The following is a 27,876-nucleotide window of genomic DNA, read 5'->3' as shown; positions in this document are numbered from 1 at the left end:
TTATGGGCACTCCCCTTGGCAACTGCCAAGCTTGGGGGAGTGCCCCGGTATCGTATCACCATCACTTCTATTTTTACCATTTTTCTTAGTTCGATCCTTTTGGTAATATCTTGATCTAGTAGCATAAAGTTTTAGTATGATCTAGTTGTGAGTTTTGCTTTATGATCTTTCTATGTCATCGAGTCCGTGAGCTATATATAATAAAGATTAGTGTTGAGTCAAGGGCTTGATTATTTTTCCATGATCTTGAGTGAATAAAAGAAAACAGAAAAAAATAAAAAGAAACAAAGAGATCTTATGGATCTTATGAAGAGTAATGAGCTCACATAGAAAGAGTATGATGAATAAAAGTTGTTGAGAGTTGACAAACATAGTTTTGGTCATCGTTGCAATTAATAGGAAGTAATAAATAAAGAGAGGTCTTCACATATAAATACACTATCTTGGACATCTTTTATGATTGTGAGCACTCATTAAAATATGACATGCTAAAGAGTTGATGTTGGACAAGGAAGACAACGTAATGGGTTATGTTTTCTTACATCTGAGATAAATTATATTGTCATGGATCATCCAACATGATTGAGCTTGCCTTTCCCCCTCATGCTAGCCAAATTCTTCGCACCAAGTAGAGATACTACTTGTGCTTCCAAATACCCTTAAACTAGTTTTGCCATGAGAGTCCACCATACCTACCTATGGATTGAGTAAGATCCCTCGAGTAAGTTGTCATCGGTGCAAGCAATAAAAATTGCCCTCTAAATATGTATGACTTATTAGTGTGGGAGAAAATAAGCTTTATACGATCGTGTGATACGGAAGAAATAAAAGCGACGGACTGCGTAATAAAGGTCCATATCACAAGTGGCAATATAAAGTGGCGTTCTTTTGCATTAAGATTTTGTCCATCCAACCATAAAAGCGCATGACAACCTCTGCTTCCCTCTGCGAAGGGCCTATATTTTACTTTTATCTCCTACCTTACATAAGAGTCATGGTGATCTTCACCCTTCCTTTTTACATTTTATCTTTTGGCAAGCACAACATGTTGGAAAGATCCTGGTATATATGGCTAATTGGATGTGAGTTTCCATGCACTATTATTGTTGACATTACCCTTGAGGTAAAACGTTGGGAGGCAAAACTATAAGCCCCTATCTTTCTCTGTGTCCGATTAAAACTCCATACCCATAAGTATTGTGTGAGTGTTAGCAATTGTGGAAGACTATATGATAGTTGAGTATGTGGACTTGCTGAAAAGCTCTTATATTGACTCTTTCCTATGTTATGATAAATTGCAATTGCTCCAATGACTGAGATTATAGTTTGTTAGTTTTCAATGAAGTTTATGATTCATACTTGAAATTGTGATTGAATTGTTACTCTTGCATAAGAGATCATATGACAAGAATTATATAACTTGATGTAATAAGAATGATCATTATGCCCTCATGTCCGTATTTTATTTTATCAACACCTCTATCTCTAAACATGTGGACATATTTTTCGATTTCGGCTTTCGCTTGAGGACAAGCGAGGTCTAAGCTTGAGGGAGTTGATATGTCCATTTTTCATCATGCTTTTATATCGATATTTATTGCATTATGGGTTGTTATTACACATTATGTCACAATACTTATGTCTATTCTCTCTTATTTTACAAGGTTTACATAAAGAGGGAGAATGCCGACAGCTGGGATTCTGGGCTGGAAAAGGAGAAAATATTAGAGACCTATTCTGCATAGCTCCAAAAGTCCTAAAACTTCACGGAAGTCATTTTCAGAATATATAAAAAATATTGTGTGCAAGAAGTTCCGGAGGGGGCCACACCCTGCCCACGAGGGTGGGGGCGCGCCCTACCCCCTTAGGCGCACCCCCCTGCCTCGTGGGCCCCCTGGTGGCCCTTCGATGCCCATCTTCTGCTATATGGAGTCTTTCATTGAGGAAAAAATCATAAGCAAGCTTTCGAGACGAGACTCCGCCGCCACGAGGCGAAACCTTGGCAGAACCAATCTAGGGCTCTGGCGGAGCTGTTCTGCCGGAGAAACTTCCCTCCGGGATGGGGAAATCATCACCATCGTCATCACCAACGATCCTCTCATCGGGAGGGGGTCAATCTCCATCAACATCTTCACCAGCACCATCTCCTCTCAAACCCTAGTTCATCTCTTGTATCCAATTCTTGTCTCTAAGTCTGGGATTGGTACCTGTGGGTTGCTAGTAGTGTTAATTACTCCTTGTAGTTGATGCTAGTTGGTTTATTTGATGGAAGATCATATGTTTAGATCCTATATGCATATTAATACTCCTCTGATTATGAACATGAATATGCTTTGTGAGTAGTTACGTTTGTTCCTGAGGACATGGGAGAAGTCTTGCTATTAGTAGTCATGTGAATTTGGTATTCGTTCGACATTTTGATGAGATGTATGTTGTCTCTCCTCTAGTGGTGTTATGTGAACGTCAACTACATGACACTTCACCATTATTTGGGCCTAGAGGAAGGCATTGGGAAGTAATAAGTAGATGATGGGTTGCTAGAGTGACAGAAGCTTAAACCCTAGTTTATGCGTTGCTTCGTAAGGGGATGATTTGGATCCATATGTTTCATGCTATGGTTAGGTTTACCTTAATACTTTTGTTGTATTTGCGGATGCTTGCAATAGAGGTTAATCATAAGTGGGATGCTTGTCCAAGTAAGGACAACACCCAAGCACCGGTCCACCCACATATCAGATTATCAAAGTACCGAACGTGAATCATATGAACGTGATGAAAACTAGCTTGACGATATTCCCATGTGTCCTCGGGAGCGCTTTTCTCTATATAAAAATTTGTCCAAGCTTGTCCTTTGCTACAAAAAGGATTGGGACACCTTGCTGCACTTTATTTACTTTTGTTACTCGTTGCTCGTTACAAATTATCTTATCACAAACTATCTGTTACCTATAATTTCAGTGTTTGCAGAGAATACCTTGCTGAAAACCGCTTATCATTTCCTTCTGCTCCTCGTTGGGTTCGACACTCTTACTTATCGAAAGGACTACGATAGATCCCCTATACTTGTGGGTCATCAAGGCACACATCAGGTCTAGTACACAGCATTGCATACAAGATAGAGCCTATGGTTGAAGCATAGGGAACATCTTTCATTTTCTCTCTATCTTCTGCAGTGGTCGGGCATTGAGTCTTACTCAACTTCACACCTTGTAACACAGGCAAGAACCCTTTGTTTGCCTGATCCATTTTGAACTTCTTCAAAACTTTGTCAAGGTATGTGCTTTGTGAAAGTCCAATTAAGCGTCTTGATCTATCTCTATAGATCTTGGTGCCCAATATGTAAGCAGCTTCACCGAGGTCTTTCATTGAAAAACTCTTATTCAAATATCCTTTTATGCTATCCAAAAATTCTATATCATTTCCAATCAACAATATGTCATCCACATGTAATATTAGAAATGCTACGGAGCTCCCACTTACTTTCTTGTAAATACAGGCTTCTCCAAAAGTCTGTATAAAACCATATGCTTTGATCACACTATCAAAATGTTCATTCCAACTCTGAGAGGCTTGCACCAGTCCATAAATGGATCGCTGGAGCTTGCACACTTTTTTGGCACCCTTTGGATCAATAAAACCTTCAGGTTGCATCATATACAACTCTTCTTCCAAAAATCCATTCAATAATACAGTTTTTACATCCATTTGCCAAATTTCATAATCATAAAATGCAGCAATAGATCACATGATTCGGGCGGACTTAAGTATCGCTACAGGTGAGAAGGTCTCATCGTAGTCAACTCCTTGAACTTGTCGAAACCTTTCGCAACAAGCTGAGCTTTATAGACAGTAACATTACCATCGGCGTCAGTCTTCTTCTTAAAGATCCATTTATTCTCGATGGTTTGCCGATCATCGGGCAAGTCAACTAAAGTCCACACTTTGTTCTCATACATGGATCCCATCTCAGATTTCATGGCTTCTAGCCATTTTGCGGAATCTGGGCTCATCATCGCTTCCTCATAGTTCATAGGTTCGTCATGGTCTAGTAACATGACCTCCAGAACAGGATTACCGTACCACTCTGGTGCAGATCTTACTCTGGTTGTCCTACGAGGTTCGGTAGTAATTTGATCTGAAGTTTCATGATCATCATCATTAGCTTCCTCACTAATTGGTGTAGGTGTCACAGGAACCGGTTTCTGTGATGAACTACTTTCCAATAAGGGAGCAGGTACAGTTACATCATCAAGTTCTACTTTCCTCCCACTCACTTCTTTCGAGAGAAACTCCTTCTCTAGAAAGGATCCATTCTTAGCAAAAAAAAGTCTTACCTTCGGATCTATGATAGAAGGTGTACCCAAATGTTTCTTTTGGGTATCCTATGAAGACACATTTCTCCGTTTTGGATTTGAGCTTATTGGGTTGAAGCTTTTTCACATAAGCATCGCAGCCCCAAACTTTAAGAAATGACAACTTTGGTTTCTTGCCAAACCATAGTTCATAAGGAGTTGTCTCAACGGATTTAGATGGTGCCCTATTTAACGTGAATGCAGCCGTCTCTAAAGCATAACCCCAAAATGATAGCGGTAAATCAGTAAGAGACATCAAGATCGCACCATATCTAGTAAAGTATGATTACGACGTTCGGACACACCATTACGTTGTGGTGTTCCGGGTGGCGTGAGTTGCGAAACTATTCCGCATTGTTTCAAATGAAGACTAAACTCGTAACTCAAATATTATCCACGATCAGATCATAGAAACTTTATTTTCTTGTTACGATGATTTTCCACTTCACTCTGAAATTCTTTGAACTTTTCAAATGTTTCAGACTTATGTTTCATCAAGTAGATATACTCATATCTGCTCAAATCATCTGTGAAGGTGAGAAAATAACGATATCCGCCACGAGCCTCAACATTCATCGGACCACATACATCAGTATGTATGATTTCCAACAAATCTGTTGCTCGCTCCATTCTTCCGGAGAATGGTGTTTTAGTCATCTTGCCCATGAGGCATGGTTCGCAAGTACCAAGTGATTCATAATCAAGTGATTCCAAAAGTCCATCAGAATGGAGTTTCTTCATGCGCTTTACACCAATATGACCCAAACGGCAGTGCCATAGATAAGTTGCACTATCATTATCAACTCTGCATCTTTTAGCTTCAATACTATGAATATGTGTATCTTCAGTATCGAGATTCAAAAAGAATAGACCACTCTTTAAGGGTGCATGACCATAAAAGATATTACTCATATAAATAGAACAACCATTATTCTCTGATTTAAATGAATAACCGTCTAGCATTAAACAAGATCCAGATATAATGTTCATGCTCAACGCTGGCACCAAATAACAATTATTTAGGTCTAAAACTAATCCCGAAGGTAGATGTAGAGGTAGCGTGCCGACCGCGATCACATCGACTTTGGAACCATTTCCCATGCGCATCGTCACCTCGTCCTTTGCTAATCTTCGCTTAATCCGTAGTCCTTGATTCGAGTTGCAAATATTAGCAACAGAACCAGTATCAAATACCCAAGCACTACTGCGAGAATTAGTAAGGTACACAACAATAACATGTATATCACATATACTTGTGTTCACCTTGCCATCCTTCTTATCCGCCAAATACTTGGGGTAGTTCTGCTTCCAATGATCAGTCTGTTTGCAGTAGAAGCACACAGTCTCAGGCTTAGGTCCAGACTTGGGTTTCTTCTCCTGAACAGCAGCTTTTTTGTCGTTCTTCTTGAAGTTCCCCTTCTTCTTCCCTTTGCCCTCTTTCTTGAAACTGGTGGTCTTGTTGACCATCAACACTTGATGCTCCTTCTTGATTTCTACCTCCGCAGCCTTTAGTATTGTGAAGAGCTCGGGAATCGTCTTATCCATCGCTTGCATGTTATAGTTCATCACGAAGCTCTTGTAGCTTGGTGGCAGTGATTGAAGAATTCTGTCAATAACACTATCATCCGAAAGATTAACTCCCAGTTGAATCAAGTGATTGTTATACCCAGACATTCCGAGTATATGCTCACTGACAGAACTATTCTCCTCCATCTTGCAGCTGTAGAACTTATTGGAGACTTCATATCTCTCAATTCGGGCATTTGCTTGAAATATTAACTTCAACTCCTGGAACATCTCATATGCTCCATGACGTTCAAAACGTCATTGAAGTCCCGGTTCTAAGCCGTAAAGCATGGCACATTGAACTATCGAGTAGTCATCAGCTTTGCTCTGCCAGACGTTCATAACATCTGGTGTTGCTCCTGCAGCAGGTTTGGCACCTAGCGGTGCTTCCAAGACGTAATTCTTCTGTGCAGCAATGAGGATAATCCTCAAGTTACGGACCCATTCCGTGTAATTGCTACCATCATCTTTCAACTTTGCTTTCTCAAGGAACGCATTAAAATTCAACGGAAGAACAGCATGGGTCATCTATCTACAATAACATAGACATGCAAAATACTATCAGGTACTAAGTTCATGATAAATTAAAGTTCAGTTAATCAAATTATTAAAGAACTCCCACTTAGATAGACATCCCTCTAATCATCTAAGTGATCACGTGATCCATATCAACTAAACCATGTCCGATCATCACGTGAGATGGAGTAGTTTTCAATGGTGAACATCATTGTGTTGATCATATCTTCTATATGATTCACGCTCGACCTTTCGGTCTCTAGTGTTCCGAGGCCATATCTGCATATGCTAGGCTCGTCAAGTTTAACCCGAGTATTCTGCACGTGCAAAACTGGCTTGCACCCGTTGTATGTGAACATAGAGCTTATCACACCCGATCATCATGTGGTGTCTCGGCACGACGAACTTTCGCAACGGTGCATACTCAGGGAGAACACTTGTACCTTGAAATTTAGTGAGAGATCATCTTATAATGCTACCGTCGATCTAAGCAAAATAAGATGCATAAAAGATAAACATCACATGCAATCAATATAAGTGATATGATATGGCCATCATCATCTTGTGCTTGTGATCTCCATCTCCGAAGCACCGTCATGATCACCATCGTCACCGGCGCGACACCTTGATCTCCATCGTAGCATCGTTGTCGTCTCGCCAAATATTTCTTCTACGACTATCGCTACCGCTTAGTGATAAAGTGAAGCCATTACAAGGCGATTGCATTGCATACAATAAAGCAACGACCATATGGCTCCTGCCAGTTGCTGATAACTCGGTTACAAAACATGATCATCTCATACAATAAAAATATAGCATCATGTCTTGACCATATCACATCACAACATGCCCTGCAAAAACAAGTTAGACGTCCTCTACTTTGTTGTTGCAAGTTTTACGTGGCTGCTACGGGCTGAGCAAGAACCGTTCTTACCTACGCATCAAAACCACAATGATAGTTTGTCAAGTTAGTGATGTTTTAACCTTCTCAAGGACCGGGCGTAGCCACACTCGATTCAACTAAAGTTGGAGAAACTGACACCCACCAGCCACCTGTGTGCAAAGCACGTCGGTAGAACCAGTCTCGCGTAAGCGTACGCGTAATGTCGGTCCGGGCCGCTTCATCCAATAGTACCGCTGAACCAAAGTGTGACATGCCGTTAAGCAGTATGACTTATATCGTCCACAACACACTTGTGTTCTACTCATGCAAATAACATCTACGCATAAACCAGGCTCGGATGCCACTGTTGGGGAACGTAGTAATTTCAAAAAAAAAATCCTACGCACACACAGGATCATTGTGATGCATAGCAACGAAAGGGGAGAGTGTGCCCACGTACCCTCATAGACCGAAAGCGGAAGCGTTAGCACAACACAGTTGATGTAGTCGTACGTCTTCACGATCCGACCGATCCAAGTACCGAACGCACGGCACCTCCGAGTTCAGCACACGTTCAGCTCGATGACGTCCCACGAACTCCGATCCAGCAGAGCTTCACGGGAGAGTTTCGTCAGCACGACGGTGTGGTGACGGTGATGATGATGCTACCGACGCAGGGCTTCGCCTAAGCACCGCTACGATATGATCAAGGTGGATTGTGGTGGAGGGGGCACCGCACATGGCTGGGAGAGATCAACAGATAAACTTGTGTGTCTAGAGGTACCCCCCTGCCCCCGTATAAAAAGGAGCAAGGGGGGAGGCCGGCCGGCCCCTGTAGGCGCGCCAGGAGGGGGATTCCTCCTCCTAGTAGGAGTAGGACTCCCCTCTTTCCTACTCCTACTAGGAGGGGGAAAGGAAGGGGGAGAGGGAGAAGGAAAGGGGGCCCCCCTCTCCTAGTCCAATTCGGACCAGAGGGGGAGGGGCGTGCGGCCTGCCCTAGGCCAGCCCTCTCTCTCTCTCTCTCTCCACTAAGGCCCATAAGGCCCACTATTTCTCCCGGGGGGTTCCGGTAATCCTCCGGCACTCCGGTTTTCTCCGAAATCATTCGGAACACTTACGGTGTCCGAATATAGTTGTTCAATATATCGATCTTTACGTCTCGACCAATTCGAGACTCCTCGTCATGTCTGTGATCATGTTTGGGACTCCGAATCACCTTCGGTACATCAAAACACAAAACTCATAATACCGATCGTCACAGAACTTTAAGCGTGCGGACCCTACAGGTTCGAGAACTATGTAGACATGACCGAGACACGTCTCCAGTCAATAACCAATAGCGGAACCTGGATGCTTATATTGGCTCCCACATATTATACGAAGATCTTTATCGGTTAAACCGCATAACAACATACGTTGTTCCCTTTGTCATCGGTATGTTACTTGCCCGAGATTCGATCGTCGGTATCTCAATACCTAGTTCAATCTCGTTACCGGCAAGTCTCTTTACTCGTTCTGTAATACATCATCTCGCAACTAACTCATTAGTTACAATGCTTGCAAAGCTTATAGTGATATGCATTACCGAGTGGGCCCAGAGATACCTCTCCGACAATCGGAGTGACAAATCCTAATCTTGATCTATGCCAACTCAACAAGTACCATCGGAGACACCTGTAGAGCACCTTCGTAATCACCCAGTTACGTTGTGACGTTTGGTAGCACACAGAGTGTTCCTCTGGTAATCGGGAGTTGCATAACCTCATAGTCATAGGAACACGTATGAGTTATGAAGAAAGCAATAGCAGTAAACTAAACGATCAAGTGCTAAGCTAACGGAATGGGTCAAGTCAATCACATCATTCTCCTAATAATGTGATCCCGTTAATCAAATGACAACTCATGTCTATGGTTAGGAAACTTAACCATCTTTGATTAATCAGCTAGTCAAATAGAGGCATACTAGTGACACTCTGTTTGTCTATGTATTCACACATGTACTAAGTTTCCGGTTAATATAATTTTAGCATGAATAATAAACATTTATCATGATATGAGGAAATAATAACTTTATTATTGTCTCTGGGGCATATTTCCTTCAGTTCTAGGGGAGACCACGGAAGACGATGGTGTCGAAAGTCTGCGGGCGAAGCAGCATGGAGTAGCCGTGGATCCGAGTTGTCGTCACGACGGGCATCGAGCGGCTGGCGGTGGCGCCCATTGACGAAACGTCCAAGCCTCTCGATCGAGTTGGAGGCGTCGTTGTGTATCCACTACGACAGCTTCACCGTCAGGTGCACTATGACTTCGAAGCAGCATCGAGACTTGTCTAGATCCAAGGAGCTTGCGGCCTTGGATGTCATGGCCGGATACCGAGCAGGAAAATCGGTTACCAGGCGGTAACTACAAATCCCAATGAATGCCCCATGAGAAATTACCTTACTGAGCAAAAATCTTAAAAAATATACTTTTAGTGGCTTTGGAAAACAACTGTCTCGATTCAAAATTCAGTAAAAAAATTGTCTGGTTACCGCCCTGTATTTTTAGGTTACAGCGTTAACCTCAAGTCATGGTGCATGGTACATGGTCAGATCAGGGGATGCGAGATGCTGCAGTGAAGAAAACACATACATATTTCTTCATGAATTCGTTGCCACTGTACGATCCGAACGAACTTAGCAGAACCCGATTATCATAGGTGTATGGCACTCCTGCAAATCCAAAGTCAACCTGCTCGCACAGTATAAGAGCATGCTGAAATGCTGCCATCAATGACAAGCGGCGAGGGGTAAGTGACGTATGCTTGAAATCACCTATTACAAGCTACAATCAATCTGACTCCGCCTTCAAACCTTGTAGAGTAGACCACATAAAATGACGATTTTCAACTATTGCTCGGATGGCTGGTGTGACAAGTGGCCAGGTCTTGTGAAGTTTCGTTTGGATAAGTCAATTTTCTAGCCATTAGATCAAGTCTTTAAAATCAAATGTGTGCCCTTCTTCTCCCTTTGGCTTTCTTCCTCCTTTCGACCGTTTCTTCTCCCACGAAATAGACTTACCCAAATTTCAAATTCAATTAACTTACATAAAACTATTGTGGAAAAAAATGACTGACTGAAATATAAGTTTGAGTCAACTTACACCTAGCCGGTCCCTAATCATTAACCAGGGAAACTACGTCTATCTACCTCGTTCTATGCGGGATGATAATGCATGGTGTTGTTTTCAGCTAGGTGTTGCCATCTCGCACAGCGTTTGCACAGGAAGAGGAGGGGTGTTGTACTCCGCGGACAGTATCTTCTCGGCGACGACCCGGTTCGCGGCCTTGGTGTAGTGCACCCCGTCCCAGCTGACGCGCCTGCGTCCCTCCACTTCTGAGCGTCTCTCCGAGAATGATGTGGCATACCCGGTTTTCATGGCCAAGGTGCCAAAGGGCAAGGGCTTTGTCGATAGCATCATCGGGCGTATGATCGTCCTGCGGTTTGATGACATCTTCGCTATGTTTAATCTTTATCCGCTGCACTACATCTTCATTCGGCTATTTTCGCTCAGTATGGAGATATGAATCATTAGAGACAAGACCCCGGACATCGTGATAATCAACCCCTTCTACATGCATGCCAAGATCTTAAGCAGCGCTGGAGACCGGCAAGTCGCGAGTTCATACCTCGAAGGCGTCATTCTGGCGAACCCAGATAAGGATAACTTCCTCGTGCCTTACTTTTCTGAGTAAGTCATCCCCTCACCGCCCCGTAACATATGATTTCTTAGATTTTGATCGTTCTTTTTTTTCTAACATTTCGTGTTTTGTGCAGTGACGCACATTGCACACTCATCCTCTTCAGCCCGAAATATTCCATGGCCACATATTTCGACTCAGATCGTCAGTCAAAAAAGACTACACAAATATCAAGAAAGTTCTTGATGATGCTCTCCCCGCCTACGCCAAATCTGGAGGCACCTTCAGGAGGCCAATTTGTAGGTACGGCAAGCACGTGTTCACCCACGTAACGACGTTCCCCTGCGTCAAGCAGCCGCTTGACAGTTAGAAGGATATCTACTACGCCCTCCATCACATGCAGGTGATCGTACGGGACCATAATCACCTTATGCTACCAAATAATCTCAAAGAATGGGCCGCACGCTTGTCGGCAATCCAGGATGAGGACATCAGACAAGAATTCTTCCGCATCCAGTCGGAGTTTGCGGAAATCATCTATCAAGATGTTCTTCGTATCTCGGGGCAGTTCTACCTCAAATATCAACCGTCCAACAGTGAAATAGAAACAACGCTACAAATGCAGGCTGACAACGACCGCACATTCATGACCATCACGAAAGACGGCGGCTTCATCCACGCTCCGGTCCCTGAGTCGAGTCGAAAGTATTGATGCTATGTAGTTCTGAAATATCGATTAGCTCATGTTGTAATTAAACTTTAATGAACTTGTATGTCTCTTTAGTTTGGACAGTCGTTCAACTTGTATGTAATCGATGCTATTTATTAGTAGGACCATGAATCGTGCTATTAATGTGTTGCTTTTCTCTTTCTATCCTTTTGTTGCATACTTATATATTGCTTATATATTATCTTTGAATTGCTACTAATATTTTATTTGTCTAGTGCATAGAGATGTCGTCGTATGTCGTGTACAAGGGTGAGGTTCCCGGAGTCTACGACGACTGGGAGGAGTGTCGGAGACAGGTTCACCATTTCAGCGATAACAGTTACAAAGGGTACACCACTAGGGCGGAGGCGGAAGCTAGATACGCGCGCTATCTAGCGGGAGAGAGGAGGGAGCGGAGGAGGAATCGGATGAAGATCAGTTTCATCGCGATGATGCTCATCGTGACCGCAACCATCTTCTATGTGATGGTAGTTTAGATATCGACTTGTAATGTGAAGACAAACTCGCTATTCGCGGTCTCGAGACTTGTAATGCTCTAACTTTGTTCGGTATTTTGAATTCGGAGACTAATATGATGAATTGTATTCGGAGACTAATCTTCTATTGTATTTGATAAATCTGTTGTTTATATGTTGTGCTGTATATATTCTGTGTTGTAATGTATTTTGTAGCCTGTGCAAATATCAAAAAAGCAAAAAAATAATAATTCCTAATATTCATAGTAGTGGCGCACCATATTGCACTTTAGTGGCGCGCCATATTGCACTTCAGTGGCGCACAGAAATAAACACACCAGTGGCGCATTATCTAAAAGTGTGCCATTAGTTACCCAGAGCACAAGGTACACGTGGCCCTTTGGAGTAACAGCAGTGGCGCACTTCTGGGCCTAGTAATGGCGCACTTTAACTGCGCCATTAGTGTCTGGGATAGTAATGATGCACCAGGTGGTGCGCCACTGTTATGTAGATTAACAGTGGTGCACTAGGCGTGCGCCATTACTATTTATTAGTAGTGGCGTGATAATAGTGACGCACCTATAGTGTGTCATTAATAGCCAAAATAGGTGCATCACTGACAACCTTTTTTCTAGTAGTGTCATTGCAAGCGTGAGGCAGGAATGGACTAAGGGCCGTGAATGTGGAGGCGACGATCTTAGTAGTGGGAGTCATGGTGATCGTGGGTGGAGCTTGTGTGGCTCGGGTGTTGGCTGGTTCCCATGGTCGCGCGGGTGAAGTGGTGGCCATTTGTACGGCGGTCGGTGACGGTAGTGCGGTAGGTGTTTTGGGCGCTTTTTCTAGTACGTCTTGGAGGTGCATAGGGCTTGCCGGGATGGAAACTCTTGAAGGTGTTTTTGCGGTTCTTCTGTGCCTTCGATGTTGTTCCTTCTTGAAGGCACTCATCTCTTGGCGGTGACTCGTTTATGGTTGAGGCCCCGACGACTTCAAGCGATGCTCTTTTTTCCTAGTTTTAGTTTGCTTGAAGTGGCTTGTGGTTGTGTGGTTGTTCAAGCACCCTTGTATCTTGTCTTTAGTGTGCGTATTGTGTTGCCGAGTTGTATGATGATCGTTGCTTTATCTATAAGGCGCGAGCCTTTTTTTGGTAAAGGTGATGGCAAGTGTGCAACACACCTCCACGTTGTTCGCGTGGCTCGATTGGATCAAGTTTACCAGCGGTGAGTACATGCTTGTCGGGTCTCTCTCCGGCAGAGTCACTCCACATTTGTTCGCATGCAGCTTAAGCTTGTTAATTAAGGTAGCTGGTCAGAGATTAGGGTTCTCGAAGCAGCTCGCATGTCCACTCCACCGCCCTCGCCCTGAGGCTAATGACGCTCGTCATGTCATCCTCGCCGGCCGTGCCGTGCCGTGTCTCGTAGGGAGCAGCGCGGTGCTGACGAGTGCCTAGCTAGTAGCATCTTCTCGGTCCCCGCCTCTCCGGCAGCCGGCTGCTGAAGCTTCGGGTTGACATTTTGTGTGGGGGGACGCATGTGCTGTGTGTGCCCTGAGCTGCATGCATGCTGCCATGCTCGTTCAAGGCGAGCTGCTAGCTTGACTGTTCACTCTGCAGTGTGAATTGTACTGTATACTGTAGTGATTACAGATTCGCGATATAAACCCTGCACGACAGGGAACACGCTAGCTGCCAGTTTAATCCGTCCAATGCACTTTTGGTCTGTCAAGACTGGACGTACGTGGCTTCGAAATTCTGGGAAACGGGGTACTACTGGCTTTGACAAAATGCATCACATACGATAAAGATACACGGTGCAGTGACCGTTGCTGCACGCCAACGGGGGACGCAGTTACGGGATATAGCACGCTGCGGTCAGCACCAAAGTTATTAGTAGATGAGCGTAAGTAGCCACGAGCATGGGACACCAGCAGCCACCTACCGACATTAGTATACCTAGCGAGCAGGGCGCCTATGTGCATGTGCATCGCTCGGCCCGGCCGTGATCCCCTTTTTCAGTTAAAATAACCGAATGCTTTGAACGTAGCAGCATCAACTGTCATACCATGTCACTGTTATACTAGTGCTGTTCTCAATAAGCTATGTATAGCCCATGCTGGATTGGATATATATACCACGCACGTCACGCCCAGGACGCCGACGCGCTGTCGGCGAACGCTGGATGGCCGGCGGCTCGCGGTCACTGGCTTAGTTAATTGCTCCATGCGGCGTCAGCCCGTGCCGACGAGGACGACGCACGCTGTACCACGTCAAGCTAGGGCCCGCGCGTGCACATGGAATTGGACGGTGCACGCGACGACGATCTCGACACGACGAGGCCGGCGCGCATGTACGCGGTACCTAGCTAGCTAGTGGTAAGGATCGACGCAACGTGTGCACCGGCCGGCCAGAGCCGTGCATGCATCCCGAGATGACCGATCACGCCGATCGCCGGCAGTGGCTCCACAGGTCGCTGCCCGGCCGGTAGCCACCACGCGCGCGCAGATCAAAATCAAATCCAGGCTCGGTCCATAGTTGACCGCGGGGCCGGCCAGCCTCGGCGAGCCGCACCGTACGGAGGAGCTCGATCTCGCCCTAGTCCGGTGGCAAGCTAGCTACGTTTCCCAGGTCAGCCCTCCCCGTGCCATGGCTCGCAGGGAAGGAGCAGCTAGCGCGGTGTTGACGAAATAGACGAGGAACCCGTCGTTGTAGGAGCGACGACGACGACGTCGGTCCCGCGGAAGTTGGCCGGCTGTCGCGGCCGTGCATATGGACGCGCCACCGAGGCGATTTGGACATGCCGAGGACGAAACGGGAGCATCGTCGTCCGGCCGGGCCACCGGGCGGACGGAGCCTTTCACGTCGACAAGGAGGCCGGACAGCCGTCGCCTCGCTACCGGCCAGGCCTCGCCGTCGACGAGAGCGATGCACGCGCGCGCTAAGTCCAAACGAAAGAAACGGACCATCTCCCGTTTTGGTTGGTCGCCTCGTCTCCATCGCTTCAACTTGATCGACTGAGCTAACATCTACTACTACTTCTACTAGCTGGTGTTGGTCGCAAAGTAGGACAAACTCAACTCACGTAGACAGCAAGGGGAACACCACCCAACAAGACAGCAGCGAAATGAGAATCCAATGAATATACAAAGGGATACGGCGATCACAGGTGACACCACAGAATCAGTTGGGAAAATATCTCCAAAACGTTTGGGCCATGCATACGTGTAGTATACGTAGCAGGTCGATCTATAAACATAGTAGTTGGACCAACCGCGTGCTTGCACGTGTTTACAAAATCCTTCATTATACAAACCGAAAAACACTATGATAACCGTGCCTCAATCAAGAAAAGAACACTGTATATATATGTTCGATTGATGATCTACAATACCAAAACGTGCAGATACTAAATCGACGACGATATTACGTACTGAGGAAATCTCTGATTGTGGATTCCTACGTATTTATTAGAACATACGCCTAACTGAGAGGCGATGACTACGCAGCCGATGGCGCAGGGAAGGACTTGACGGCGACGACCTCGGCGAGGGCAGCACGCAGCGGGTCGGTGGCCTCGTCGGCTGCAGGCTTGTAGTTGAGGCTCTCATCGTCGTAGATGGCCCACCATTTCTTGACCAGCATCTTGATGTCCTCCCTGTCCATGTTGGCCTCCTCGCCGGTGTACCTCCACGGCTTCGAACCCTGCATGCCATGGAAGCATCGATCAGCATCGAGCGAGATGAGAATCATAATATCGTGTTATATGACAAAGATGTGAAGCAACGACGTACCGCGGCGCAGTAGTGGACGACCTTGACCTTGTGGAGCTGGACGTTCTCGGGGTGCCTCCAGAGCATGGCGAGCACGAGGTTGTAGACGGGCGGGATGGGCGTGTACACGTCCCGGAAGAACATGTTCAGAAAGTCCTGCTCGGCGAACGGGGTGGGGTCGGTGACTACGAGCTTCTGAAGCAGGGCCTCGGCGGTGGCCATGCTGGGCTCGTGCACGAACATGCCGGCGTTGAAGTAGAGCGGCGGCGGGGGCACGCCGAGCTCACGCTCCGGCCACACCACCCTGTCCGGGCACTGCTGGCAGTAGCCGATCTCGTACTGCCGCGTGTGGCTCCACGTCTTCTCGCAGAAGCAGTCCTTGACGGCGTAGAAGCGGCCCATCTCGAGGTCGAAGAGGTGGTCGATGTTGTCGTACACCTGGATGTCGGCGTCCAGGTACACCATCCGCTCGTACTCCACGAACTGCATAGTACATACACCACAGACCTCATCGTCGTCAGCATCAAGCCAAGGATGAAAATGAAGAGACGATGGATCAAGCTAGCAATAAGTAGGTGATGTACGTACCTCCCAGATGCGGAGCTTGGAGTAGTTGATGACGTAGTATGCCATGGCGAACTGCGTCTGGCTCTCCGGCGGGTACACGGGCACGATCTCGCGGACGACGCAGCCCTGGGCGAGCAGCTTCTGGCGGTGGTCCTCGGGGACGTCGGGGAGCACGGCCACCACGAGCGGGTAGGCCGACTTGACGGCGCGGAGGCCCTTGGCCAGCCCCACCACGCCCTTCCAGTAGTCGCCGGAGCCGGCGAGGAAGGTCACGTACGCCGCCTTCTTGGGCTCGTCCTCCGCGATCCGCTTGAGCATGGGCGCCATTGCTCGCTCGGTCTCTCTTGTCTTGCTTCAAATCAAAGGATGGATGGGATGTGTTTGATGTGTGTTGTGGACTTGTGCGTGCTTGTTCGATGGATGCTTGGTGGTGGAGCTGGCCGGTGTTTATATAGGCAATGGGGGCGTGGGTGGGTCGAGGCGTCGAGCAGATCAGGCCACGAAATGGGAAGCGTAAAAAAAGGGAGCCTGGATATTGGAATGTCTGAGAAGGACTTTCCTAGCTATGTCTTCTTTACCGCCCCTTCATTTCGTTTTTACTCTTGGGTGGATACTTTTCTAAGATCCCCCTATCTCTTATCTGAGATAATGTAAGCATGTTGTATGGTAACTGACGATCTTAATTAGAGACGGTAAGAAGTGATTTGGGCGTGATATTAAATCACCGTCCATTTTTTTTACCATGGTCTATGATTTGTCAACGGATGGTGGCATATTCTATTTTGACTTTGGTATATGCTAGCACTGTATTAAATGCCATGTACCACTAGACGGGAAACAGATAATCAAGCGGTTTATACTAGTATATATCCAATCCGGATCACGTTCACCGACCCATTCCAAAATTCCATTCCAATTGGAGCGGGAGGTATGTCGTCGGTTTTAGGAAGGGTGAAATTTCCTGGCGAAGTGCAGTCCAACCGACCTCGCGATGGAGACGCGCGCGTCCGGTGAAATGTACCCCGTATTTCTTCCCACGCCTTCATGCGCTGTCAAATCAACCGGCATCCATCGCAATAAAATGTCTCCGGCTCTCCGCGACAGCCGGGCGATGGACGTAACCTTGGCCGGTCGAGCTAGCCTTCAGGCATGGTCCATGCACAGGAAACCATGTGGATGGAGCCATCGACGGACGGCGAGACAATTTAATCAGCACATGGCGCGGTCAAATGAGCCAATGACATGGTGTGTTATAAGTTCACAAAGGATAATGTAACCATGATCAGAGGAACTCGTACACTATTATCCAGGGTAAAGTAGTGCAGTATGGTGGTACTGGTGCGTACGTGTAACGATGTAGGGTGAGGGTACGTGGGCTGGGCATGCCCCGCCTGCCTTCGTGGAAGAAGAATCGGACCAGATCCCAGCTAACTCCTTTGGACGCACTCAACTGGCAGCTAGTACTCCCTCCGGTCGAAATTGCTTGCCTCAAAAATAGATGTATCTAAAACTAAAATACGTCTAAATACATTTATTTTTGTGACAAGTAATTTCGAACGGAGGGAGTAGTACGTAACGTACTGGTCAGCTCATGGCCGGTGCGGCAGTTGGCGTCGGCACTGTTCCCTGGATAACGTACGTGGTGTGTGCGACCGGTTAATTAATTACTAGCAAGTGCAACCACACCGCGAAGAGGCCGACGCGGCAGCAAGCAAAGAGACGTGTTTGTTTTCTCCCGTCGACGCCACGTCGCCCTCCGTCGAGTTGCGATCGGCCGAGCGGTTTTTTCGTCGTCATCAGTGAATGAAAGAGAGGAAAAATGGCGGGTGTCCGGCGAGCGAGATTTGGACGGCGAAAGCGCAGTCCACCACGTGTTTGGCACTTGGAAACGAAGATGGTTTAGCAGTAGCAGGTAGGCAGGCTGGGCTGAGCTCGTCTGGTTTGTTCGTTGATTCCTTTGCAGGGGCAGCTGACAGCTCTCTCGTCGCCGGTCGCCTATGGGTATAGATAGATCTTGGGCGTGGCCGGCGCGGCCCTTGCGCGTGTGCCGCCCTATCCATGGAGGTAGAGGTTTTTTTTTTTTGGAGAATCATGGAGGTGGAGGTGGTATTCATACTGATCGGCCATTTGGAGACGAGCCAGACCGCGCGCGTACCCCCCGCAGCAGCATGCTGTGGTTCAATTCGCGCGTCCAGTACCGGCCCGGCCCAGCCCATCTTTCCTCCCCCTGAGGACTGACAGGCCTGGCCCGTCTACACAGACATACAGGCCCGCTGCTCACATTCTGAATTTCTGATGCTTATACAGAAACTTGCAACGACGGTCGAGAGTGCACAGAGTATACTGAATGATAACCCAGGAAGGCCAGATTTTCCAGCTCCACATATCCCAACTTTGCGTTGGTGAAGCGTGAGCGAGAGAAACCTCGGGGAGCTCCTCCACAGACAGCAGCCATCTGCGATTGACCTGGGAAGAAAGCTGTCATGTGACCCGTAACAAAGCTAATGGGGAAAACAGGAGGTACTTGAAATTACAGATACCCCTAAACATCGGTCTGATAAGCCCAGCAACAACAGCTTCTGAAACGCAGCAGCATATTCTTGGGTCTGGTGCGCCGCGAAATGTCTCTCGACTCCTAAATCCTGCAACGATGTCATTTTCTCTTAATTTTTAGTCGTTTCTACGTGCCATGCAAAAAATATATTCATTGCAGTATTACACTATTTTAGTGTGTGTACCTTTGGGGAGAATGGCTTGATGGCTGCCTGCACCAGTTTCTGCGGCAGAAATTACTCTTCTGTAGTCAGGTGGCTCAGCCCGATGCTTGATTTTGCTGGCTGGAGACTTCATCAAATTGGCTTGAAGAAGCTTTCGCCAGCTGACTAGCAGGGGCAGGAGAAGCCGTGGCCACCCTGTATTCAATGTCAATACTCCTGCTAATTTTGGAAGCTAGGCTAGACCCTGTTGGTGTTCTTGAAGCATCGCATGTAGCAGTAGGGCTTGAGAAATTAACATGCTGCATTTGATGCGCTAGGACTGCATACTGGCTCTTCTTCTGTTCTAGGACTAGTTGATAGACCTTTCAGATCAACACATATTCTGCACTTCGGATATCCCGCTGGGCGCTGGCTTGTCAAGGTCCTGGGCTCCTGCCAGGCATCAAAGCCGCAATCGATGTCGGCATCGATAACTGATCCAGATAATTCTGTGCTTCTACTGAATGAAGTCCATCTTCTTCTGCTGCATAGAAATAGATTGGCAAAGACTACATCGTACTGTCTCCACTGCTAGACTGCAGCTGGTTCTCCCTCTAGAGCTGCAACAAGAGCATTCAGCAGATAAATGGTTTGGCGAGCATTGGCAACTGACAGCAGATAAATGAAGATCATAAAAGCATGAAAAGCATTTGCGATCCACTGAATGGTGAATCATAATCTTGATCCATCTTCTTATACATTGCGAAATAGCATTCACCTCCCGTGCTGCACCGACCATTCTAATTCTTGTCTAAAACATTGGAGCCAAGAGTATAAGTAATAGTTAAGTTCTTTGAGAGAACTAACAAATAATACAGGCCTGAATGAAGTACCTTAATTGCACTTGTGAGCACTCCATTTTTTCCACAGGTATCCAGCCATATATGTTCCTTCTGACCACTCTTGCAGTTGTGAAGGTTCGTCCATGTCTGAGAGCTGCTTCTGCAGTTGTGAGCAATAACTTGTCATGTGATATTGATGTCTTGGACGGCTGATCTCTGTAAGCTCAACAGCACATTGTCCATGGGCAGCCAGTCCAGGGTAGCGACATTTACAGCATCTGCAAAGTTGAAGCCACAGATGAACCCAGAATGGTAAGCTCATGGTAATGTCCGAACAAACTCGCCTGAATTCTGAACAACACAGTAAACAGGAACTCCTTATGATTTTAGAACAGAAGGGGACAAACTGTGTGACCCGTACAGAGAAACTCAGAATGAAAATGGATGAAAGTGCAAATATATTTGCATAATGAAGGGCGATAATGATTCCTCATGTTGAGGATTATGCTGCATGTTTGCGGAAATTAGCAATAAGACAGCTCTAATAGGAAATCTGACAACTAATCTAACTATAAATCCTGAAAAATTATGATAAAAAAGCAGTCAAAGATACATGAGCATTGGAAAATTGACAAAAAAAATATTAAGGAACATGAAACAACACAATAGAAATTAAGATTCAGGGAGAAAACCCTGACTGATTTGATTCATTTGTATGTTTATGAGATGATGCTGTACAACAGACAACATCATTTGGCTGTCAACACTACCACAAAACCCTCCTTGTCAGCAGCTACTACAGGTCTATTCCAGTATCAAAACTGAGAAGAAAAAAGAGAGGCAAAATCCTCAACCTCCGCCGGGGACAAAATTTGATTTTGAATTCTACATTGTTCAATACAGGAGACAAAGACAACGAGGCTGCTCACGTATGCTGCAGTGACAGCAGCAGAATGCACTCCAGGTTGTGCATCCAGCATCGGCCCAGCCTCCCTGACAGACAGGCCTGGCCTGTCTAGACATACACGCCTGCCGCTCACATTCAGAAACTTGCACCGACAGCCGAGAGTTACTGAATAATAAAGCAACAACGCCAGATTTTCCAGCTCTATGTTGCTTCTCTCGCATCATCCCAACTTTGCAATTGTAAACGTGAGCAAGAGAAACCGCAGGAAGCTCCTCCACAGACCACAGCCACCTGTGATTGATCTGGGACATGTGACCCCCAATAAAGCAAATGGGGTCAAAAGACTGACAATAGGAGAGGGATTTAGAATTACAAATAGCCTAAACAATGGTCCGAGAAGTCCAGCATCAACAACTTGTGAGATGTAGCAGCATATTTTTGTTTGATCTGGTGTGCCGTGGAATGTCACTCGACCTCTAAACTGAAAACATATCACTTTCTCTTAATTTTAACACTTTTACAGGCCATGGAAAATACTCACTACACCATTCAGTGTGTGTACCTTTTGGGAAGATAGCTTGATGACTGCACCAATTTTCACCACATATTACTCTTCCATAGTCAAGTGGCTCGGCCTGATGCTTGATTTTGCTAGCTGGAGGCTTCATCAGATTGGCTTGAAGAAGGTTCAGCTAGTTGCCTAACCTGGGCACGCAAAGCCTTGGCCCCACTATGTTCAGCCAACACCAAACAGTTTCTTAGTATCCGAGAAGGACATGGAAACTCAGATGAATGGCTCAAGGGTTGTGTGCACCGGGAATTCGCACTAGCTGCGTCACTTGTCCCCAGGGACTCGCAGTCCAAGACCATCTTGTCCTTGCTAAGTTTTTTCCTAGAGCACTGCATGTAGAGCTCAATAAATTAACATGCTGCATCTGATGTGCTAGAACTGCATCCTAGCTCTTCTTTTATTCTAGGACTACTTGATGGACCTTCTACATTCAGATCAACACATTTATTCGACACTTCAGATATCCCCCCGGGCACTGGCTTGTCAAGGTCCTCGCAGATATCAAGGCTGCAAACGATGTTGACATCAGTAACTGATCCAGATAATTCTCTGCCTTTACTGAAGTCCATATTCTTCTGATGCATACAAATAGATTGCCACCTTAATTGCACTTGTGAGCATTCCATTTTTTCCACAGGTACCCAACTATATATATTCCTTCTGCCCACTCTTGCAGTTGTGAAGGTTCATCCAGATCTGTCTGTGAGCTGCTTGTGAAGTTGCAGGTGATAACTTGTCATGTGATATTATGTCTTGCGCCGCTGATCTCTGATCTCTAGCATTGTCCGACATTTACAGCCTCTGCAAAGCTGAAGTCACAGTTGAACCCAGAATGGCAAGCTCGTGATAATGTCAGAACGAACTAGCCTGGATTCTCAACAACGTGATAAAAAGAAATTCCTTCTCATTTTAGAACAGAAGGAGATAACTGTGTAACATGTACAGATAAATTCAGAATGAAAAAGAAGGTGCAAATATATTTGCATAATGCAGGAGGAGAATGATTCTGACAATTATGCTGCATGTTTGCAGAGATTAGCAATAAGACAGCTCTACCAAAATAGTTTATCCGACTAATGATCCATAAATCCTAAAAAAATGATTAAAAAGCAGGCAAAGATACATGATCATTGGAAAATCAACAAAAAAATATTAAGGATGACACACATAGTAGATATTTAAGATTGATGAGGAAAACCCTGACTGATTTGATTCATTTGTATGTTTATGGGATGATACTGTACAACAGATACAACATCGATTGGCTTGTCAACCCTACCACAAAACTCTCCGTGTCAGCAGCTACTGCAGGTCTATTCCAGTATCAAAACTGAGAAATAAAAAAGAAAAGGAGGCAAAATCCTCAATCTCCACAGGGGGACAAAATCTGATTTTGAATTCTACATTGTTTCAGTGCCGAAGACGAAGACAAGCACAGCTTGAGAAACCTTCAAACATCTGGCATCATCTGGTTCCAGGATCTCAACAGTTTTGAAAGCTCCGCAACATGAGAGGCCAGAAGGCTTGCACCTTTGTCACCTAAGTGATGCTTAGCTCCTCTTGCCTTTTGACTCAACCCCAACTGTCTGTCCTGGGTTCCTCGAGAAAGCGCCATATGATCATGATGTGGCCTGCAGGTGCTGGTGTCTGGACAGCAGCACTCTTTCCACTCAGAAATATGCTAGCCCATCGTGTACAAAAACTCATCGACTGACACTAGGGTTCCGCATGATTCATTTTATTTCTTGCAGCCCATCAGCAGCAGAGGAAAGTACACAACTACGCATCATTTGCTCACTCGGTAGCTGAAGGATCTGTATCACGACCACCATCAGCAACGAGCACTCAGCAAGTTCCTCCTGAATCGGCTCCAGTTGGACAGCTCTCCAACGTCGTTTGCACATGAAAAACAAATGGCCCCATCTTCGAAAAACATGTTGCATACCACACATCTAATGTGATGCAATAGGCGACTGCTATGACAAAATGACCACAGGAATGATAGACTTTCGACCGGCAAATCTAGTTTCCAATCCTCTTCCCAGGCCCTTCCTCTAGTACTGCCACCGTGTTATATGTACCACGGTAAGCAACTCTGCTGAATGCCCCAAAGGTACCAACCTGTCATCGGAGGATATAAGACTATTTTCTCAAGACACTTCATTGCCACACTCTTCACTCTTGAAGTATTCACTATTCAGACCCAGGAGCCCTTAGGGATATAGATGAAATCATTGCAACTGCCTACAGAACTGAATATAGCCTGTTCACGTGCAGAGAAGTTTGTATCATGGAAAGTCAGAAACAAGCTCTTGTTCCTGCCCTGCAATCATAGCCTGCATTCAGAACAAAAGGATATGGAAGGAAAAACAGGCGACTGGACTAAGAACATGGAAATGCAAGATGTTAGTTCATTTTGGTACAGGCGGCAAAAATAGGGACAAATCAACAGCAGTCACATGCAATGCAGAAGTACTGTCTATGCAGTTGGCATCGTGATGTTAAGTGCAGCTTCAAGTAGCTAAACTACAATGATCATGAAACACTGGAGTGTGGATTCAAACTATAGCATAGGAGTTATATATAGCACATATGTGATGCACCTGATCCATGTTTTAAAGCTTCAGACTTATATTCTTCTAAACCTAGCTGCTAATAACATATGTGATGCACCTGATGTTGCAACTTCCACAACAGAAAATCTAGGTATTGATAGAAGTAGTTTGTTTTGTTATATAGCGATGAGGTATTTAGATCAGAGTTACAACTTGATGGTTTTATGGTGGAAAAGTTCTCTTTCGCTGTATACAATTGAAGTCGAATGAAAAGCAGTGCCAGAAGTCATATGCACCTCAGGATTATATTGTATGCTGAAGGCAGCAGCCTTGCAGACTTTCTCATAAGAAAGTTCAGAACTCAGGACCAACATTAAACTTGTTGTAGAAGCATTGGAGACCACACCTGTGATTTTTAGAGAAGTGTTATACAGTGTATTAAACAAATATGCATGTACGAGAGATCCGAAAAAATTAGGCATGAACCAACTTAAATCAAACAAGAAGTTATAAAGTCATCACTACCTTACATTGCTTTTGGCAATGTTTATCAGGTGTATGTCTTCAGCTAGAATCTGAAAAGATCCTTAGCTATTATAACAAGGATTATATTGGCTCTCCAGCTCTAAAAAAATCTTAGACTGTCCACTTGTTCAACAGGATTGCCTTTGCTTCACAATTACTCCCTCCGTTCCAAATTAAGTGTTGTGATTATAGTTCAAATTTGTACTAAAACCACAACACTTATTTTGAAACGGAGGGAGTAAATGTCTGTTGTGTACTCCACCGTTTTGAACTAAAACCACGACGAGTAATTTGGAACGGAGGGAGTACATCTCAAAGGCTAGCACAATGCCCATAAATCAGAAGGTCAAAAGGAGGATTACCTTGTCCATTGCTACTTTCATGTGTCTGCCATGGTCTGGACGTCTGGTCCAGCTATGCATAAAGGGAGGAGGGCATCCATGTTGTATGTAACTGCAAAGTGATGCTCTTAGAATCAACTACTGACGCTCTTAAGGTAGGTGCGCGGAGGTGGCAGAGACAGGACAGCTTCGAGTGGCTAAACCTCTCCAAGAACTTGGCTGCTACTTGTTCTCAAATTTCAGCACACTTATCAACCTTTCAGAAACTTCTCTGTCGAGAATGATACCATTTTCCATCATATATTCCCATACCTCATAAGCTAGTGTAGATCTTCCCTCGTCCAGGAGGCCGTTGATCAAATACTTGAATGTCAAACTATCTGGTTCTACTCCCTTTGTCCTCATATCCTTGAAGAGATCAAGAGCTTCCATTGCTCTTGAATTTTTTCCAAGCCAATATATGAGTGTATTATAAGTAACAGTGTCAGGTAAGATTTCCTTCTGAATCATATGCAAGAATATTTTCTGAGCACGTTTGAGATCACCAACCTTGCACAGGTTATGAAGCATAATATTGTACAGATTAACATTAGGGTCAATCTGAGCCTTCAGCATCTGCTCAAAAAGTTCTTCAGCTAGATTATAGTATCCTATACTGAAAAGACCATTGATCAGAGTCCCATATGTCACAGCGTCAGCTTGCATTCCCTTATAATCCATTTCCTTGAACAGGTCCAGTGCAGATTTTACCTTTTTGGCCTTGCAAAATGCATCAATCAATATGTTACAGGATACAATATCACAGAACCCACCAACTTCCATATGATCAGAAACAAAAGCAAATGCCTTGTCCAGTTGATGAGTTTTGCAGAGCCCTTTCAACAACTGATTATAGCTGTATCGGTCAGGATTTACACCGCTTGTTTCCATCTTTGTTATCAATTTTTCAGCTTTCTCTATCATACCTATAGTGCAGTAATGATTCAAGAGGATATTATATGTAACAACATCTGGCTCACATCCGTTTGCCCGCATGAATGATATGATGGTATAGGCTTTATCAATGCTCCCAGCTCTCCAGAAGCCACTTATTAGGGTGTTGTATATTGAGACACTCAGTTCTATGTTCAGACTTAACATCCTTGATGCCAGTTCAAAAGCCTCTTCAACCTTGCTATTCTTGCACAGCCCAAAGATCAGTGCACCACAGGCAACAACATCTGGTTTAAGGCCCATCTTCACCATTTCTTCCCAAAGTCCAACTGCTTCTGAGAGCCTCTTATTGTTACATAAGCAGCCAACAACTGTTGTATAAGTCACAACATCTGGGCTGGTTCCTTTCCCCCGCATCTTCTCTACCATCTGCAGTGCATCATGTAATCTGTTCTGTTTACACAAATAATCAATGTATATATTACAAGCCCAAATATCTGGAGAACAGCCAAATCTATCCATATCAGCCAGAAGCTCCTCTACAAGCTCAATCCTATTTGATTGACACAATGCAGAGATCCACCTTGAGTAAGTGAATGGAGTCAGACAAAAACCTTTCGAGAGCGCCATGCCATAATACTTCTCCACCAAATCAAAGCAACAGTTCTTAATTAGAACACCTATGTACCTATTGTAATCGATACCAAACTCACGGCAACCTGACATGACCATCTCATCAAATGTCTCTATGACCGAATCAAACTTGCCAGCTCGGACATAGCCGGACAAAAGGATCCGATATAACGATCGATGAAGTGCCACCCCTTGGCTCCTCACTGTCCCCAGGAACTCCGACAACAGAGCAAAATTTCCATCTACAAACAGCAAGCTCACAATGTACGCTATTGCGAACTGGCTATGATCGAATCCTGGACGGGACTCCGCCCACCAGTAAAACCGCACCGCTGTCTCCGAGTCCGACAAGCCCCGGACCACCAAGTTGACAACAAAAGGATCCAGCTCGACGTCGAGCCTCTCCAGCTCCACCGACTCCGGACACATACCGGATTCAAGTGCCCGCAAGATGATACGGCTGATGTCCATCCGGACTGGCCGGAAAAGATCTGACAGCCGGCCGAGAGAATTGCGGGCAGCGTCATCGCTGTCGCTGCTGAATCGTGCCCGCCTCGATGAAAGTATCCAAGAAACGGTGTGGAGGATGCAGATCCTGCTGATATTAGACAACCCAGACGGTCGTCTGGCCAAGAACATAACAGAACTCCCTCAGGGGAACGATGTCGAACACCTGGTGCGCCACTGGCCGGAGGCGACGCGGATGAAAGGACGCCGGATGCGGCGCCACCGCGGTGCCGGGGTGGATGCGTAGCGAATCCGCGCACCGAGAAGGAACGCGGGGTGCCGAGCCAGTGAGGATGCGCCGCCGTGAGCGCTGGCTCGGCGCCGGCAGCCTCGAGCTGGATTAGATGCCCAGCTGCTGATTGGTAGGGCGGGATGGGAGATGCTGTGGAAGGGGGTGGGGGTGGGGGCGGGGGGAGATGCGGAGAGCAGGGGAGCGGCGGTAAATGGTAAGCGGTGGGTGGCCGCCGGGAAGACGGCGCGGCGGCGGCGGCGAGGCAGTGCCTCACTCGAGTCTAGAGGGGAGGAGGAGAGAAAGGGCGGTCGATTGACCTGTCCATTCGTTGGATCATAGCCCAGTCGATGTACTGACCTGTGGTGCACGGCCCAACTATTTTGTTTGTTTATCGGCCCATCTGCAGTAGGTACGGTCGCGCGGATCCAATGAACACAATCGGCCTGTTTGGTTCAGTGGATTTTCTTTTGGGCCCTGATAAGTGTCACGTGTGTGGCACTTATCTTCTGAGTTTCCTTTTTAGAGAGATAGCTTTTTTTGAAAGAGTTCAGCAGAATCGGCCGAAATCACTAATTAAGAAGTACTAGGTCATCCCACCTCTCCCAGGTTGCGAAATGTGTCCCA

General features: G+C 45.9%; 2 protein-coding genes and 1 long non-coding RNA gene across 5 annotated transcripts; all 3 read right to left on the bottom strand.

Annotated features, from left to right (window-relative positions):
- Positions 1-15,353: 15,353 nt before the first annotated feature.
- LOC125535568 (galactinol synthase 4-like) lies at positions 15,354-16,942 on the bottom strand. Its single transcript, XM_048698635.2, has 3 exons — positions 16,532-16,942; positions 15,965-16,426; positions 15,354-15,875 (listed from the first exon to the last, which is right to left on the bottom strand). The coding sequence occupies exons 1-3, from the start codon at positions 16,835-16,837 to the stop codon at positions 15,672-15,674; spliced, it is 972 nt and encodes a 323-aa protein (XP_048554592.1). The 5' UTR covers positions 16,838-16,942; the 3' UTR covers positions 15,354-15,671.
- Positions 16,943-18,681: 1,739 nt separating this feature from the next.
- On the bottom strand, positions 18,682-19,996 carry LOC147983738 (uncharacterized). The gene is made up of 2 exons (XR_015615731.1): positions 19,249-19,996; positions 18,682-19,152 (listed from the first exon to the last, which is right to left on the bottom strand). It is a non-coding gene; the product is annotated as an uncharacterized LOC147983738 (long non-coding RNA).
- A 2,714-nt stretch (positions 19,997-22,710) lies between these two features.
- Positions 22,711-27,569, bottom strand: LOC125535567 (Pentatricopeptide repeat (PPR-like) superfamily protein). 3 transcript variants are annotated; one of them, XM_087543081.1, is made up of 3 exons: positions 24,969-27,569; positions 24,378-24,487; positions 22,711-23,862 (listed from the first exon to the last, which is right to left on the bottom strand). In XM_087543081.1, the coding sequence occupies exon 1, from the start codon at positions 27,150-27,152 to the stop codon at positions 25,170-25,172; it is 1,983 nt and encodes a 660-aa protein (XP_087399207.1). In that variant the 5' UTR covers positions 27,153-27,569; the 3' UTR covers positions 22,711-23,862; positions 24,378-24,487; positions 24,969-25,169. The 3 variants fall into 3 exon arrangements, with proteins under 3 accessions (XP_087399207.1, XP_048554589.1, XP_048554590.1); XM_048698632.2 differs by having other exon boundaries at positions 22,711-23,849; XM_048698633.2 differs by lacking the exons at positions 22,711-23,862; positions 24,378-24,487 and having other exon boundaries at positions 25,214-25,383; positions 25,497-27,569.
- Positions 27,570-27,876: the final 307 nt, after the last annotated feature.

Source organism: Triticum urartu, chromosome 2A (assembly GCF_056163025.1).
Source record: "Triticum urartu cultivar PI428250 chromosome 2A, HENAU_Tu73, whole genome shotgun sequence".
NCBI lineage: Eukaryota > Viridiplantae > Streptophyta > Magnoliopsida > Poales > Poaceae > Triticum > Triticum urartu.
This window is presented reverse-complemented; position numbering and strand designations above follow the sequence as displayed.